General features: G+C 45.6%; 1 protein-coding gene across 46 annotated transcripts in view; it reads left to right on the top strand.

Moving 5' to 3' along the window:
* The window catches only part of CELF4 (CUGBP Elav-like family member 4), an 818,464-nt gene that overhangs the window by 112,223 nt on the left and 687,160 nt on the right, over positions 1-19,081 (top strand). For all 46 annotated transcript variants that reach the window (XM_044431420.1, XM_044431439.1, XM_044431416.1 and 43 more), the window contains exon 2: positions 15,743-15,825. In XM_044431420.1, the coding sequence (XP_044287355.1) occupies positions 15,743-15,825 (83 nt within the window). The remainder of the gene's footprint in view (positions 1-15,742; positions 15,826-19,081) is intronic.

Raw genomic sequence — 19,081 nt, 5'->3', positions numbered from 1 at the left:
TATATATAAATTGCATATGAATCTCATATATATATATATCATATATATGAATTGCATATGAATCACATATATTCATATATGTGTGTGTGTGTGTGAATCACACACACACACACACATATGGATATTTTGTATTTGTGGAACGGTATGAATTTTGCAGGACAGGCAGCATTCTTTTAACGTGGCAGAAGTGGCCCACATTAAAATTGTGGCACCGTGGCGCTCAATCTGGGCTCTCAGGTCTCTCCCTGAACAAAATTCTGGTTGAATTTGGCAGGTCCCACTGAATTAAAGCTTCCAAATCATCTTGAGGGAAGCAGAACAAGCATCTCCAGAAGAGGAGCAGAATTTCCCACATTCTCTCACGCTTGATTCTGTGATACAAGGGCAATTAATTTGTCAGTTGAAAAGCAGAATCAAAATCAAATGGTATCATTAGGAGCTGGCATTTCCGCATCTATCCAGGCTCTTGCCAGCTGGTGATTCATGGGTTTGTGCAAATTAGAGATGAGAAAAAGAGGAGACGCCGGGTCGCAGTGCCTGTACAACAGACACTGAAGTATTGGTCCCTCTGGTCTATTCATCAGAGCTTTGTCCAGTCCAATTTCAAATGACTCAGGCAAAAGGGGCCTTCCAACAGATCTCCTGGGAGAGCTGGCTGCTACAGCTCACCAACAGGAGAAAATTCCTGGCTTCCAGCCTGGCTTTTAATGGACTCTTTTCCTTGTCCCTTTTCCTGGTAATGCATCTCCTCTGGACCCCCTTGGGCAACGGGCACGGGGGTGAAAACCCCACCAGTTCCGGTTGTGCTAACAGTACTCAGCACAGAGTCCAATGGTCAGGGAAGTGTCTTGTCCTCTGGAATTAATTCCCCTCCAAATTAAAAAAATGAAAAGGCTGGCATCTTTGCCCAGTGTTTCCCTTACCACTCAATGCAGTTATGTATGAATCACAGCCTCATTGGCCAGTCCCCTTTTGATTTCAGAAGCGACTGGAGGTCCAGGAATTAACTTGTCCTGTTTTGATTGTCATTTAATTAATCAAATATTCATGCATTGCCCCCTACCTTGGCCAGGAGAGTTTACAAAACATTTAAAATAAATCAATAAATATGTAAATGTACACAATTTAAAACATACAAGGAAATGATAAAACATAAACCCATGTATTGCTGAGATAAAATGGATTTAAAGCAGAAATTCATGAAATGGCTTGGAATGGATGAATGGACAGAGAAAGATAGAGAGAGAGAATGGTCTTCCATTTGATACTGAAAAAGCAACAATACAATGTCATGTAAATTTCTCTGGGATGGATATTGCATTAGAGGATCATGAGAAATTTATTTATTTATTTATAGTTGTTGTTTTTTTTATCCTGCCCCATAAGGCTCTCTGGGTAGGTTACAGGTAAATTGATTTGTATATGGCAAGAATTGATCGAGGTTATATCTGGTGAAACAAAACATGGACCCAAATACTATTGGTGGACCAACTCAATACATTTCTGAACTTTCAACACAGTTCAGAGAAACAGAAAACAGAGAAACAGAGCGAGTCAGAAGGGGTCTCCTGGGCCATCTAGTCTGACCCCCGGCTCCAGCCGACTCTGCTCATGACATGCCTACCATGTGCATGTCTAGCCTTTCTTTGACCACCCTCACCGATGGGGCCTCAACCACCTCCCATGGAAGCCCATTCCATAGCCTGGGGGTCCTAAGTTCATGAAGGAAGGACAATAAAACAACAACAGCAGCAGCTCTAAATCTGATCTGGCTCATGGCAGAAGAAACTTTGAGATGGAATGTGGAGATGTTCAGCAAAGTCACATCTGTTGATTAACACATAGCTATTTTCTGCAGCCAAGCATCATCAGGTATCCATCATTGAACCATGGCTGCCTTCACACTTGTCCCATGACTAGCAGAAAAAGGTTGTGCAAATATATGCAGATTTGCTCCATTTGCATAAAACCATTTGGAGAACTTGATGCCCCCATGTGCTGAATTGCATTTGTGTCTCTTTAAGCATAAGCAATGCCAGTAGCTGTACATGGGAGGGGAACTCTTGCGGCTCCTCTCTGAGAGAAGGATCTAACCTTCCTAAAAGGCACTTAATCACTATGAAAATATTGGATAAAAGAGTTCCAGAGCCACAAATCTTCCATTGATTTGTGTCTTCACCAGAAGCAACTAGTCCCAGGGACCTTGGTGTGATTACGGCTGGACTGTCCACTCTGGAAGGAGTTAAGATAGTTCTGCAATGGAGAGACAAACAGCCTCTTTGGTTAGCAGGGAGGAAAATAAATGGACCACTCGCTTTCCTCATGAAACTGCAGGCTGGAGCCATTTATAGAATCCTGCTGGTTGCAGATACATTGATGTGTTCCATGTATACGGTGCTTCTTAATAGTGATGTACACTCTCTCAGGGATGGGAATACCAAGGATGCTCAAGTGCACCCAGCTCTTCTCATCCCATTCTGACAGTTAACTGGCCCCTGTTTTTGTACACAGTCTTGCTTTCTTTGCACTCAAATGAGAGAAGGGTCTATGTCAGTGCACTTTTTTTGTAAAAGTGCACACTTTTCATGCTCCCCCAGACTAAAGCACAGAAAGGCCAAATTTCCCCCCACATATATACATACATACGTATTTTCCAAATGCATTCGCAAGCACAGGAATGTTAAAGCTTTTCCTGGGGGGGGGGGAGTGCTGCCTTTTTTTTTTTTTAATTTGCATTGAGGTTTGCAAACAAAGCAGGTGCGCACGTCCTGTGAGCTGAAACAAAATCTGCATATACAGCGAGTACCTCCTTCATTCTTATATTGATTTAGAATTAAGCTAACTCTTCCACTGACCATCCCTTCCCTGTGCATTGCTAGGTAACTTTTCTCTGGAAGGGAAAGTATATGTGTTGTGTGTGGTGGGGGGGGAGGGGGATTTTTTATTTAATAAATTTCTATCCTGCCCTATGAGCCATACGGCTCCCTGGGAGGGTTGCAGCAATAAAATGCAAAATAAGATAATGTGTGGGAGAGCAGGCCGGGCACAATGGGAAGATATCATTCAGAGGCATCTGGGGTCCAAAGTGGGAAGTGGAGCTTTGTGTCTGGGATAAATGGATGCCAGAGAACTCATTCTGTTTCTTGGGTTTCACTGACACAATTCAGAATCAGATCCTGCAAAACTGTCTTCCTATGCATTTGCATGCATGAATTCAGAGCTGCACAAATTTGTTCTCTCGACAATGTGCAAAGTCCCTCAGCAATAGCATTCTCCCTCCAAGGCTTATTTTTGTGCTTTTGCCAATGGGGGAAGTGTGCCCTTTGGGTCCGTTTTATGTATTTTTCTACAAGCAGATGTGGGCAGCGGAAAGAAAATAAAAAGTCACTCAAGCTGGCAGAATCCACGTGGATCCAGAAAGGCTGGTCTGCTGTAGAACCCATAATTTGAGAGACATCCCTTTTCAGTTTCAACAATGTACAGGAGGAATCCAAATCATGGACGAAGAGGATGGTTTAGGACCATGATGTCCAAACTAACATAGGAAAAATCCTGTAGAATATTGCTGGGCACTTGTCCCTTAATACTTCGGTTCACAATCTGAAATGTTTTAATTGGTGGGGGCTGCTACAATGATAATTGAAGAGATTCCTTGGGAACATGCAAATGTTCAGAGACCATGAGCAGGTCTTGTTTGTTTCATTTAGAAAAGAGGTTTGGAGACATCAGATCATTAAATTATGGATGGAAAAATGAATTACAAGAGCTTCGTGATGAAATGGATCCAGGCTACAAAGCAGGCCTGGTTCTAACCTCCCCTTGGTGCAGAGTCACTGCTTGTTGAACATCTTGTGCTTTTGTGATAAGCGCTTAGTTTGTGCAGTATATTTTCCACGTAACAGTGCAAAGACTTTTACAGTCCTTCTGCTGAAGTCAATAGACATCTTCTGAGCAGCTCCTGCAGTCTCGGAAATGGAAGCAAGCCCCACCCTGTCCTTTCAAGCACGGCCTTGGAGCAATAAGAACTAGAAGGAAGGGCTTACTGCTCCTTCCTTCCCAATATCAAGAGGCAGTGTGGTGTGGTGGTTAGAGTGTTGGACGGGATCCTGGATTCTAATCCCCACTCAGCTACGGAGCTCACTGGATGTCTTTGGGTCAGTTACTGACTCTTGTCCTAGCCTACTTCACAGGGTTGTTGTGAGGAGAAGATTGAAAGGAGGAGGGGCTCTTTGAAAGAAAAAAGTGGCATATAGATATAATAAATGGCTTGGGACCTGGATACCTGAAGGAACGCCTGCTTCCATATTTGCCCTCCCGCCCCCTGAGATCAGCAGCAGAGGCCCTCCTCCGGGAACCCTCCATGAAGGACATCAGCAGGCTGAGTACCCGGAGGAGGGCCTTCTCTGCAGTGGCGCCCCACCTATGGAACACGCTCCCCAGAGAGGTCCGCCTGGCGCCGTCGTTATTTGTTTTTCGGCGCCAGGCCAAGACCTTTTTATTCCAATAATATTTTAATAACTTTTAAAATAGTTTTTTCTATTTTTTTAATTGCAGCCTGTGTGGGTCGGGAATTTTATTTATGTTATTTATGCTATTACATTGTACGCCGTCCTGAGGCTGTTTTGCAATTAGGACGGCATATAAATACTTTAAATAAATAAATAAATTCCAATAGATAAGTAAATATAAATTGGAATCTCACGTGCTTCCCTGAGAGTAAGTAAAAGGATCATACATGTGATTAGTTTTGTTCTGGACCAATGGAATGTATGACATGGGAAACTCATTTTTTAAATTTAGTACCTGTTTTTAGATTATGGTTATTGGTCTTGCTGCTGGTTTATTGTTTTATTGTTTGTTGTTTTATTGTTTATATTGTGTTTATCCTCCTGTTGTTTTATATTTCATTTTTGCTCTATTATGTTTTATGGTTTTAGTTATTACTGTAATTTATTTTTATCTGTATTTTCTATTTTTGTCTGGATTATTGTTTATGAGTGCACTGTGAGCCACCTGAAGAGGATTTGAATGCCTATGGGGTGGCAGAGAAATATAATCAATCAATCAATCAATCAATCTGAGCCTGATGAACTTCTGCAGCTTCTCCAAACTGTCAAATGAAAATGAAACTTGCCAGATTTTTTCCCAGGAACTGGAAATACGTGCAAAAGAGCTGCACACGCTGAGACCTGAGCACTTATAGTACCTTTTGTGGAAATGCTGATTTGCATAAATCAGGTGCTTACTGCAAATGGTGTGTGACTCTAAATGGATTTGCAGTAGGTTGAATATTTTATTGCATTCACAATGTTCCTTTGGTAAACATCCTTGATCGTTCGATCCCTTGCTGCATCATTGCTAGCTCACCCTATTCCCTATTTCATAAGGAACGTGCTGTTGTCAAATCCATGTAATTCAGTATTGGCATTTTGGTTTTCCTCTTGGGTTCTGTGGCTGACACACATCAAACAGACACATGTTTAAATTATTATTTTCAGCGATTTTTTTTCAGTTCCCATGGTTTATGCAAATAGAATCATTTCTTCTTTTTCTTTCGGTCTCTTGTCCCATCCCTGATGCTTCCCACCAATAATATGCATACAATATCTGATTTCTTTCATTCTTAAGAGATGAGTTGAGTTAATTGAAAGAAAAAGTCCAGAAAATTTGCCCGAATTTTGGTTTCTGTAATTTGCGCAAATTTCCCAAGCTCTTTCTTGTTAAGAAAATAAATTCCAGCAATTTGTGACCCTATTCAGAAGCGGAAATCCATCTGCTGCCCCTTGCTTATTAGGCTGAGCTACCAACAGTGTGAGGCAAACAGAAAAGAATTTGGACAAATGACTTCGGAAAAGCCATCAGGTTTTTGTACTTCTAACAGATTCCTCACATACACATTCCTGGTGCAATCCTTTAGCCATTTAGGCTTTTACTGGTCCAAATGGCACAAGATTCTGGATGAATTAATAATTTTCGGGTTTAAATAAAGACCCCTGCTGTCCTGAAACACACACACTTACACATAGGAGAAGGACTTTTTAAAGTCTCCATTGCATTTATATGCCATCCCATAGCCCAGTGGGTTGTCTTGGTGGCATACAATAAAACCCCAAGGGAACCATCAAACAACAGTTAAAAGCAATTGGAGAAAGAGATCATGACAAAACATACAGCAACAGAGTTTAAAACAAGGTTTACAAAACCTTTAGCCACTAAAATACCTGGTTGGATAGAAAACATCTTTGCTTGGCAACAGAAAGCTAGCGGTGATGTTGCCAAGCACACTCCCTGAAGAGGGAGATCCATAATTGTGGTGCAAACACAAAGACGGCCCTTCTAGCCATTTCTCCCTTCACTTTGTCGGGGATGGCTCACAGAGAAGGACCTCCGTTGAAGCTCTCAACAGCCAGGAAGGGGTATCTGGAAAGAGGTGTTCCCTCAGATGTCCTGGCCCTAGCCTGGAGTCATTGAATGAGGTTGATGGAAGATGAATTCAGGACAGTCCAGGTAAAGAGTTCTTCAAAGAGTGCATAATTAATACGGCTATAATGTTTGATCCATTGACCGGTTGGTTAGATTGATTGTTTAAAACACACACACACACACACACACACAAGTAAGATTTCTATCACTTTAAAAGGTGGTCTGAAGATTATTATCACCCTACATTTATATCCTGCCTTTTGTTCCTCTCATGAGGAATGCAAGGAAGTATCACGGTTCAATTTTATCCTCAGAAAAACAACCCTGTGAGGTAGGTTGGGCAGGAGGGTGCGACTGGCCCAACGTCTCCCATTGCGCTTCATGGCCAAGCGGGGACTCGAACCCAGATTTATTGCTCCTCCAGTCCAACAGTCTAATCATCACACCAGCTGGCTCTCCTAACTAATCACAATAATTAGGCGAGTCAGATATCGCTACATCTATGTCTATGTCTATATATTACAGATATTTATTTATTTATTTAGAGTTTTTGTATGCCATTCCATCACTTAATGCCTTGTGGTGGCTTACATAAATAAACAAACATGGTACAAAAATACAGATTATCCAAATTAAAAACCCGATTCATTCTGGCTACAAATTAAAACCTATAGTTAATATTAAATGTTATTAAAATATTGTTTAAATAAAAAGGTCTTAGCCTGGCGCCAAAAAACAAATAAAAAACAAATAGATAGATAGAACATCACCTTGCATTAGACACCATTTTTTTTAACCCAGAGGCAAATATATTTAACAGATAAATCACCTTTAGCTCATAAGAATGATCAAACCTTTTAATTTACAGAAGACATTTCAGTAACATGCTCTGATGGCTACCAAACTTGACTTAGAAACAAAAATGCAGACAGATTTATAAACTACAAGTTTATCAGCACATGTCTCCTGGTGAGATACTAAGGACTAGTATCATGAAGAGTGCATATGATGTCCAGTCTTGGGCTTCCAAGGACATAGAGGAGGAGATAGGACTCTGGACTAGATGGGCCCTGGACTGAACTAGGTGGGCACTTCTAGGACTTTTGCCTCTTTCTACTCTTTTGGGTACCCTCTGTTGTTATACAGAGCTCGATTCTACTGAGACAATGACCTTGAGCCACTGGCAGTCTGATGTCATCTGTTGGATCTTTCAATCTCACGTTGTGGCTGAGTTCGCAGCCTACCTCTGTGTGTGTGTGTGTGTGTGTGCGCGCGCGCGCGCGCACGCGCGCGCATACACATGTGTGTGCATGCATATGTGTGTCAGGGGTGCAGGAAGGAAATAACCTGCATAAATGCCAGACAAGTAGAGGTCTTAAGGTGGATGTTAAGTGCTTGTCCTTTGGTCTAAATGGGGTGCCATTCTCTGCCAAGACAGCCATGGCTGACTGCCAAAGTAAAACAAAGAGGGGGGAATGGCCCTTAATTACAACTATTAATAGTTGGCTGATATGCGTCATCTTTCTCCCATGGGATGTATCACTGCAATGTTACTAGAGGTCTGGATCATACATCTGGGGATGGAGGGGGAAATTAGATGCAAAATGGGATGTGCAGTTCTACCTTTCAGCATTTCTTGGGCGAGCTAATTCAGGCAGCATGGCAGCTTTAAAAGCAGCCGTGTTCAAGTTCACTTCGAGTGCTGCAACCGATAAAAAAAACTGTAGGAGTTGTTGGTGCTCTCTTTAAACCATCTGACAAGGGACAGCTGTTTCTGTCCAGGTGTGTGTGTGTCCCTCCAATGAGCGTCTCATCCTGTGTTGTGCAAAACAGAATGCCAAGGCAGGATTCTTCAGATATTCTTTCCTCCATGAATGCACCTTAAATTGGTCCGATGAAAATCCATGGAACTGGGGACATAGACCAGCCTGAAGGCTATTGATGCCACTCAGGTTTTGCTCAGCTTGCTTGGGATTTGTGTAGGAAAATCTGCTAGTGGAATAAAGACAGTTTGCTGGAGGAACTTGGTACAACACTGCTCCTCCAAATTCAGTCACTGCCACCATGTGGTAGATGTGGTCAATAAAGCAAAGATCTTGGTAGGTAAAGCAAGGGTGGAAAACCTCAGTCCTGGGGTCAAATCTGACCCATCCAGGGCCCAAAGTCAGCCCTCAGCTCTTTCTCTAATAGCGACAAAGCTCAGTAGCTCCAATGCCAAAGGGGTGGTGCTTCCCCATTGGGTTTCAGCCTAAACATTGAAATAGCCTGGATTCCCCAAAGTGCATTCAGCACCATGGATAGCTCTTTTAAAGCCACTGCATTCAGCACCATGGATAGCTCTTTAAAGCCAACATTTTCAGCACCATGGATAGCTCTTTTAAAGCCACTGCATTCAGCGCCATGGATAGCTCTTTTTTAAAGCCAATGCATTCAGCACCATGGATAGCTCTTTTAAAGCCAATGCATTCAGCACCATGGATAGCTCTTTTAAAGTCAGCGTTTTCAGCACCATGGATAGCTCTTTAAAGTCACTGCATTCAGCACCATGGACAGATCCTTTAAAGCCAAGGCTGGGGGCCACATTTTCCCCATCTCCTTTTCTCCAACCCCTGATGGTTCATTTGCTTCCAAGCTTTTGGGCCACTCTCCCCACTCCCCATTCTCTTCTAAGACTTCATGGCAAAAAGATCACAATGTTAAAATATGCTGGTACTTTTGGCCTTAAGTAGTTCCAGAATGAACTTCAACCCCGAAGCAGTGAGGGAATGAATGCCACTGATGTTGGGCAGCAACAGGCAACACAGGTGGGTGGGTGCTGGATTGTAGACCATCACAGATGGAAGCTCTAGGACTTCCAGGTGGGTGGGCAGTGATTCAGCTGCGGGATGGTCCAGCTCCAGCCAGGGAAGAAACTGGAAAGAAATCTTCTTGTCTTGCAACAGTGCCTCATGGTCCGTATGAGTCTTCTAATACCCCATAAGACCGTATGAAGCTTTCCTGAGTCAGTGTAGTCCTTTGCTGTTTGACCTTCATGCTTAGCAAGCTTCTCCTAAAGCTGAAATGTGCTTCCCCATGACTCCCAGGCACTGGTCCTAGACCTGTTCCCTGGAGCAACGTAGGCCAGCTCAGTTCCATCTCCCCTACCCACATGTCTTAGGTTGCCCTGTAAACCCAGAGGAGTTTATGTGGACAGTGCTTCTGGCTCTGCCCAGTCCTATCTCTGGTTCCATGGTCTCAAAGGTCTGGGCTGGCAACCACGCTGCCAGAGATGTTGAAAAACTGTTCCCCCTCAAAGTAGCTCATTGTAGGCAGAGGCTCAGCTTGACACACCACTAGGCAGTTCCTTATATCCTCATAAAGCTGTATTATGCCTCTCCCATTGTGTTCCAAGCCTCGGAACTCTTTAGGGATTGATTATAGGGGTTGGTGTGACCTTTGTTGCAATTATTATCCATCTGTGTTCCATGCAATTATTATTTATGTTGTCGAATCCCCTGGTGGGGAAATTAAAATAGAACAGAGATAGAAGGCTTTGCTCCCCTTTCTTTCTTTCGCCAGCTCCTGGTTATTTTTTTCTCTTCTTCTCTTTAACAACCTCACCCTCCCAGGAGAGCACTTGATACATCCTCATGTTTCCTAGAGACTGTGGTTCAATAGGATGACAGTTAATTACTGGCTGGGAGTTTCCAGATGTGTATGTTCAAGCTGAAAGAGCTGTCCAGTGGTAGGAAGTGAGATGCTGGGCGAGAGAGCCCTTCTCGCCAAGCTCACAGCCCAGGAGGCGCCAAGGGTGGACACTCGGTGCTGTCTAAATCAGGATGCTTGCTGGTGCAGGCTCCCACTTGGAGGAGGCAGAAAAACCCAGGCAAGGTGGCCCTGTTCAGACGAATGCTGAGACTAGTGTTAGCTTCAGAGGTAGAGCTGATCCCACTATGTTTGGTGTGCCATAGCACTCCTGATCCCTTTCCCCCTTGACATATTGCAGGAATTTGGCAAGTGATAGAAACATAGAAACAAAGCAAGTCGGAAGGGGCCTCTTGGGCCACCTCGTCTGACCCCTGGCTCCAGCCAGCCCCATTCATGCAATCCCCAACATGCAGTTGTCCAAGCTTTCCTTGAACACCCTCCCTGATGGGGCCTCAGCCACCTCCCTTGGAAGCCCATTCCATACCCAAGAAGTCCTAACCATTAAGAAGTACTTCCTGACATCCAACCTGAAGCCTGGTTCCTTGTGCTTTGCCCCATTGGAACGCATCCTGCCCTCCACTGCAGGGAAGAACAGGTCACACCCTCCTCCGCATTACATCCCCTCACACGCCTGAACATCTCCATGCCACATCAGAAGTGGGCCACTGTCAATGCTCCAAGATGGCCCATGACTACCACTGGGTATGCAGCCTTCAGCTCATGGGAGCTGTAGTCCAGCACAACTGGATTGCAACAAGTCCCCTACAGCCGACCTGGCCCAATATGACTCGTTCTACAGAGCATGAGCTTTGCAGAGACACCAAAAGAGAAGTTTCCCTGGTTAAATGGGCAAGTTCCTCTTACTTGGGAACATCACAGTCCTGCTGGGGGATTTGTGTCTATGCAGTGATGTGTGACATGGACACAACTGCTGGGTTTTGAGGTCTTCTCCAGAGTCCTTGTCCTCTGCCCCGTGTCCATGGAGACACGGTGGCGGGGCATGCATGGGAGGGCCTTTTCAACAGATTCTCCCATGAAGGGGTGGGCAAGTCTGGCATCACTGAGTTTTCCAAAGTCCTCTGAATCCTTCCTGGAAGAGCATTTCACCTTACTGTGTTTCCACACTGGATGAAACTGTGGGATTTTGCAGGAGATTGCGAAGGTACGAATGTGCATATTCAAACCCAAATGGAAAATTGAAAAAAAAAATTCAGAATAAAAGTGAAGTTTTTATATATCCCTACCAACAGGCTCTGGGAAAACCTGCCAAAAAAGGGGTGTGTCACCCCCACCCTGGCCCTTGCCCCTCTGCTTCAGTTGGTGGACAAAATGTTTTCATTCAAGCAGGACTTGGGCAGTTGCTCTGCTGCTGACTTTCTAGTGGTCTGTGGTCTGTTTTAATCACTTTTGTTGTTGTTTTTTCAGTTGTGTTTTGAGTCTATTTGTCATTCCTCTGTATGTATGTTTAGTAGTAGTAACAGTAGTATTCAACATATACTTTTTAATGTATTAAAAATATCTTCAGCACGGTAATCCTCCGGTCCTAGAGGGCCAGAGGATATTTTGGATTCCCAGCTCTGAGGTTCAAAATCAATACATAAACCTGTTTTATGTGGTCTTTCATTTTGTATTCTAAACTTTTAATAATACAATGGGGTTTTTGCTTTGTTTCTTTGTTTTAATGTGTTTTGCAAACCACCAAGAGAGCTTCAGCCACTGATAAAGTGATAAAAACACTAAAATAAAGTCATCATCATTGATAGCCATTCAGTTGTGTCCGACCCTTGGCCACTCCGTGGATCATCGCTCTCCATGGCTCTTGGTCTCTCACTGCTTGCTTCATGGCCACCACGTCCATCCCAGTGTCTTTCGTGATGGTGCCAAGCCTACAGGTGCTGGGGCAGCCCCTTCTCCTTTCAACTTTTAATGCCAATCACTTCCAGAATGAAGATAAGATGAGATGATAGATCACTCATACTCAGCATGTCCTCTCCTTGTCCCCTTGAAGCCATTCCAGGAACAAACACGCCAGGTGCTTCTCCGAGGAATCAAAAGCTACTAGCAGAAGGGGCTTAGGGTAGGGATGTGTGAGCGATCTGACTGGGGGTGGAAATCTATCTGCTTCCCTGGGCTCAGCTTCACAGTGGCCTGTAGCCCAAGTCCCTGGTGAGCAGGCCCAGTGCTTCTGGGGTGCTCTCCAGGAAGGGGGCCCTGCTCAGGAGAAGGCTGCTGGTTGCACAGCCTGGAGTCTGTGAGCGTTTGCAGAGGCCCTCTTTGTTCAGAAGACCAGGCTGAGCACAAGAGGAGGGCCGGGAATGCTGAAAGGGACAGCTCCCGGCAGGGGTCATCCCAGCCCCAGTTTAGTGGGCCTTCTGGGGGGCGTGAGGAGGGGAGGCCACCATCACCATGATCGGGTGCATCCTGGCAGCACTTCAGCCTCCCCCACAAAGCGCTGGCCATCTCGCTGCTTTGTGGGGAAGGAGCTGTGCAGAGCCGCCCTTCATCTCTGTGCTTCTTCCACCCCCCATGAGACGCCTCCAGGCCGGCCTGGTGGGGAGGTTAGGGCTGACCTTGCCGCACAGCAGCCCAGGCAGTGGCAACTCTTGCATGGAACTCAATGCAGAGCACTTGGTTCTTCTCCCATCTGGTTTCTCTTCACAACCACCCTGTGAGGGAGCTTTGCCCGAAAGTTGGGGACCACCCCAAGTCATTCGGACATCTTCATGGTTGAAGGGATGCAGCAGACCCTGGGTCTCCTGCATCTCAGCCCAACATTCAAGCCCCAACCACTCAATGGTGCTATCTTGATCTTGCTTTGTTAGGATCAGACTCCCTGAGAGTAATTTCCTGGGTGGAAAAACTGGACAACCACCAAATCAAGCTATAAGCAAGCAGGTGCTGCCTCACTTGTGCTGCTGCCTGAGATAAAATAGAGGTAGTGTCGCTGACTGTGTGTCCCATGTACATCTTGGAGTTGCAGGCCCTGGATGATGGGGAAAAGGAGGGGCATGCTCCGCTCACCTGGCTGTTAGAAAATCTGCCCCAGTTTTACATGGGTCTGTGCTCTCCTGCCCCTTCTGGTGACTGGGAGGTCTCTGGCTTCCTTTTTGTGGTGCTACTGCCTCTTGGAGAATCTGGAGAGAATCTGAGTCCTTCCTGACAGTAGGGTATGGAATGGGCTTCCACGGGAGGTGGCTGAAGCCCCAGTGGTGACAGTGTTCAAGAACAGGCTGGGCATGCACATGGTGGGCATATCATAAGTGGAACCAGCTGGAGCTGGGGGTCAGACTAGATGGCCCATGAGGCCCCTTCTGACTTGCTCTGTCTCTCTGTTTCTGTGTTAAAGATCCTCATTCCAAATTGAGCAGCCCTCCGTCAACCGCCCCCAGGTCTGGGCATCCCTAATCACACCAATATACTCCTTTTGTGCATACAGGGGACTGGGGAGCTCTTTGTCAGCGGAGCCCCAGTTCGAGGGGAAGAATTTCATTCTGTCTCCTCCCTCCCCATAACTCAACCTGCTCCGAATGGCTCTCAGAAGGGAGATGCTGTTTTTATAAGAAAAGGAGGAGTTTGCCACCTGCAGCATCTGAATTATGACCACAGTGAGGGAAGCGCTGCAGAACTTCATTACTCTCAGCCGAGCTGTCACGGGGCCATCACCAGGAGAGGAAATATATAGCTACCGTTACAGGAGCTTTGCACTCTGTAGTTTATCTCTCCAATGGTGTGCTATGATCAGCCTAATTAGACTGTATCAACTACTCCAAGTTTGCTACTGGTGGCAGAGTATCTTCTCATTGTTTGGTCAGCAGAGAGCACTCAGCACATGATTTAGCACTGAAATTAAATTTTAAGCATAGCTTCCCCTTTGATTACCAAGAGACTGTTCTTTTAAGGACCATTCTGAAGTCATTAGCTTTGCTTCCCTTCTTCTTGCCATTCAGAATGTACCATCCAGATCCGCAGACAGAGGAAATCGCCGCTGCGGTGGCCCCATCACCCTTAGGCATGGCACTCTGCAATCTGTACTTTGGAAAAGTAATAAACTCAGTTAAATTTCTGCACTGACGTATGCTCAAGTCTGCAGTAGAGGAAATATGTCAAAACTGCAGTGACGTAAGTCAAGTCCTGGACCAAGGCAACCTGACCTCAACAAATCATGTGGACTTAACAAAGGGCCATGTATTTGCTATTTATTAATGTTCAGAATGTATTTATTGGTAACACTGCCTTCTTTTACTGATAGAGAGAGGCAGTGTGGCCCACCAAAGTGTTATTCATTCCACTGTTTACACTCTGGTTTCCTAACATATATTCACTTCCTCTCTTGAAACCATAATTTAAGGTGCAGTGTCAGGGCAGGCAATTTCCACTGGTCCAGAAGACAATCTCCAGAAACTAGAAGCTAGTGGGGACTACTCTTTCCCCAGAATTGACCGATGAAATTTTGGGGCACAGAAATGCAGCAGGAAACTGGCAATTAGGCGGGCAAGTGAACAATGTTTGAGAAGGTTTGAATTCTCTGAATATGGCCTCCCCACTCATCCCTGGCCTGATTCCCGTCAGCATTTGCACTTGCTGCTTGCTCTGCACAAATGAGAAACTTCCACAGTTCTCTGCAAAATCCCACAATTTCCCAAAGTGTGTGATGTTTCTCCATAGGCTCAAGAGACCCAGTCTCTGGAGAAAATTTGAGCGAACTGAACTGCACATTGTGCATGAGATGGATCTAAGCATGCAGTCAATAATTTGGGTGCACACTTGTGCTTGTGCTTAGAGCTTTGGACAGGGAATGCTTCCTCATGTCTCGAGCAAAAACTAACTTTCCAAACCACTACCGTCTGCTTTACTTTAAGACAAAGAGTGAGGAACGGTGTTGACATTCGGGAAGTCTGACTGCCATGAAAGATCTCCGTATCAAATTCCCATGATAAGCTTGGGAGAAATGAAAGATCTGAGTTACCCATATAATAATGTTCCAAAAATAATATTGTAAGGACACAGTTGGTTCCATGGCTGCCTCAAATCTGAGAATGTGCATCTCCTTAAGCCTCCATGCTACAACTTGGGAGTAGATATGGCATACCATGGCCGTGTCCCTGACTGTGGTGTTCCCTGATGTTTGTCTTCTCCGTCATGAGCTGGCAACTCCAGCACATCCACCTCTGCCTTAAATCAGCCACCGCATGGCACCTCCTTGTGGTGGTGGTCTGCACAGCCACAGCGCTCAAGGTGGCTTGGATTTTTGAGGCACACTTCACCATCTCCATGAGCATCTCTGGATGCCAGCATGTTATGCCGGGCTTGGCTGGTGCATTGTCTGCATCTCAACCTGCCTCTTATTCATGTCAGACACCGATAAGCCAGGCATTCCTTTGACGTCATATTGTGGTCTTGGGCCTTTGTGCTGCTTGGGGAAAGGCAGCTCTGGCTGCAAAGAGGACTGGGCTGAGCTATGAGCATCAAAAGTGAACCAGAACCTCCATAAGCAGTGGTGTTACGTCTCTGGGTACCAGCTAGTGAAGGACACTGGCAGGTGAGCCCTGCTTGGAGGCTTCCTGGGCTGGCCGCGGCACCCATGGGATGCTCAGCGAGTTCAAAATTGTTGCCTTCTGCTTCTGTCCCACAGGCTGCGCCTTCCTCACATACTGCGAAAGGGAGTCTGCTCTTAAGGCCCAGAGTGCGCTGCACGAACAGAAGACGCTGCCAGGGGTGAGTCCAGACTGCTCTTTTGATCCATGCAGCTTCAAAATGTTGTGCGTCTGTTTGGACAACGGCAATAGAGGTGATGGCTGAGGAGTTGCTTTGGGAAAGAATGGCTTACGTTGGAGACATGGAGATGGTGCACCTTTATTTCACTTCTGAAACTCTGTGCCTTCCCTGCTTTTCATTGCTTTGAAGCGCCAGGAAGCAGATGCCAAAGTGAGCTGCCCTGGGGCCAGAGCTTGCTGGCTATGTTTTGTAAGACTTTCAGAAACTCGATGTCTCTGAGTGGTGACAGGAACAAGGTGTTCAGGAAGACAAAACAAAAAACCAGGCAAGGTGGTGTTCTCTCCATTACCAAAGAAGTTGCGATCAGAATGCCAATCAGATATTGAGTTCCCAGGCAAAGCGTCCTATGACGAATGTGAATGGTGATCTTGCTTCCCGTGTTCTGAATGGATTAGGGAGACAGAAATGCAAGGAGACTGAGATCTAGGAGGGAAAGGAGAGACTGGGAGACAAGACGCGTCGGGAAAAGTAGAGTTTACTTCATACAAAGGAAGGTGTTCTGTTGGAATGGCAAGGATGAACAGGGTCAGCCAATCTCTGGAAGGGATTATCAGTATGTGTGTGTGAGAGAGAGAGAGAGAATGAGACAGAGATGTTCAACAAACATGTATATATTTCCCCAGCAGTAAATCCCACTATGTTGAATGGGACTCCTCCCCGGGTAAATATGCATAGGATTGCAGCCTAAGGGTCCATGTCATAATCTTCTCTAGCAGCATTTGAGGATGGGGCTGACCAGGGATCTCTCATCTGTTGGTACTTTTCCTCCAAATTAGAAATTTGCATTTGCCAGTTGATTTTGCTTTGCTTTGGCTGGGAATTCAGAGGAGCTCCTTGAAAAGGCTGTTATTTTTCAAAATGGTATGGGCAAGGTGGTGAGAAGGTGCAAGTGTTCACCAATGATTTTTATCACCAACCTTTGAGCACAGCCCCGTGTCATTTCCTCAACAAAACCCTACGATGTTGTGCGGCCATTGATTTCCCCTTCTTTCTGCAGCTTTCTGGCTTCTTCACTCGTTTTAGAGCATGGTGTTCTGGATTAATCCTGTGTCACATACCGTGCATTTGTGCAATGCTTCCTTTAACTTTGCTATAGGCATTACATGCTATTGCTCCCTTCCGCCATCCCATAGTTTCCTCCTTTTCCCTGTAATTTGCTGACAGCCTGGCCCTTATAGGCCTGTATTCACTTGTGCAGCCTTTATGGGCAAGGGCATGATGCATTTAAATATATTGAGTGCAAGAAATACTACCAGAGAGGCCTTTCAAATGACTTGTCCTCCTACCTGGTTAGCTGCAGCCCTTGCATGTGAGTGAGAGACACAGCAATGCTTTACTGCTGCTGCTGCTAATGGATGATTCATTCCTCTCCTCTGCTCTCCTCTCTTCTTATTCCACTCTTCTCCTCTCCAAAAAGCTTTCGGTGAGATGGTTGGTTGTTTTTTAGGACCAGAAGAGGGAAAAAAAATGCAGGCTGAGACCTCAGCAACATGTTTCAAATAACAGATCTTACTGATTGCTTTTCATTAGAGATGCCCAGGAAAACACAAAAGGTATATGGAAGTCACACTGTGTATTTCTGGCAGGACAGTCAAGATCATATTGAAACCGTTCCCCCATGCCACCCCACCTCACTGCCCAAGGATTCTAGTACCTGAAGCACCTTCTTCAGTGCATGGGGTACGTGTGTGTGTGTTAGTTCCCATGCAGTAAGACTGGGTGGTGCGAAGGGGACCCACACGCCCAGCTGGCTTCCTCCTCCCATGATCTGACCACCCCCCCTCCGGTTACTGCAGTGCAGGGAGAGCAAACAGTCACCTGGCTACTTGACTGCTCTTTGAATGGGACAAGAAGGTGCATCTTAAGGGCATCCCTGTTTCTCTGGGGCAGCCTCCCCTGGCCTGGTGCCTCCTGGTGCAGAAGGTTCAGCTCCCAGGACTCTTTGCTGGCCATTCTAGATGGTGCTGATGAAGCGGAGGCCCAAAGCCTCCAGAGGGCACCACCCACCAGCCGACTGGCCCGAGGTTTTCTTTTCCTCCTGGTAAGCAATCAAGCCCCTGTCCTAGCTTGCCCTGCTTGTCCAGAAGCCCCGAATCGAGGCATTTTAAAGCTAAGCTCCTTGCATCACAACCAACAAACGGTGGTAGCACTCCCTTTTGGCTCTGCACTTGGGAGCAAGCTTTGGCTGCCTATGCCAGAGTTTTGTGTGGCGCAGAAGTCCATATCTGAACATGCTACTGTAACTGTTTCCAGGCTGAGCTGGAGAAGGGGATGGGGGTATACTTCGTATATTTCTGTGCAATGTTTATGGCATAAAATCAGCTGGTGAGTCACGATATGATTGCTGAGGTCAGGAAGATGTGTGAATTAAGGAAGCCTTCGTAGTTCTTTGGCTGTTTCTTCTTTATTCTCCTCCTCCTTCCCCCCTTTCTCCGGTTTTTCCCCTCTCAGAGTGGTGTTGGTGACAGAACGCCAGATATTCTGTGGCCAGTTAAACAGAAAGCAAATGTCGGGTTGCTTTTCGACTCTCTTCCATTCAGTGCTGCTAAATGATTTGGACAGCGCTTTTGCATCTCCCCTTCATTCTTCCCATGGAAGAGCGAGCCAACGCCAACTCTCTCCAAGTTGCGCATCGGGCAATTCAGACCAGTGACATGTTTGCTGGTGGTTGTTTATATTTTACATAGAATAGAATGGTGGGATGATGAAGTATATTAGTTCTTTAATAATTTATAGAAATGCTTTGATGTTGCAGTAATTACATTAAAGGTCACATATCAAAGGTAATTTGGGTGAACAGCTGTGATGGTTTCTCAAAAGCAATCAATATCGCTGTCCGTGGTGCTGATTTCACCAAGGGGCCTTCCAGATTAAAGGGAGCTTATTACCAGCCAGACATACACAGGGGAAATCAAGATGAAATTCAGGAGTCACTTTGTGCTCTTTCCCACCTACAATTAACACCGTTCCCCCTTAATCTGTGCTAATCCTTTATACAGGGGACAACTACTGGCATTTTCAGGCAAATTAGGCTGGTGTTCTTCTGATGAAGCAGGACGGAGAAAGATGGAGGGAGGGATGGAACAGGGACGCCAGTGCAATCATCCCAATGTGAGGATTTGGGTGCAAATGGTTCCCCCCCCCGCCCCGCGTGCTTTGCGAGAGATTCAAATAAATCTGCAGTGATAAAGCCTGC

The sequence above is a fragment of the Varanus komodoensis genome, unplaced genomic scaffold (genome assembly GCF_004798865.1).
Source record: "Varanus komodoensis strain SLA01 unplaced genomic scaffold, ASM479886v1 scaffold22, whole genome shotgun sequence".
NCBI lineage: Eukaryota > Metazoa > Chordata > Lepidosauria > Squamata > Varanidae > Varanus > Varanus komodoensis.
This window is presented reverse-complemented; position numbering and strand designations above follow the sequence as displayed.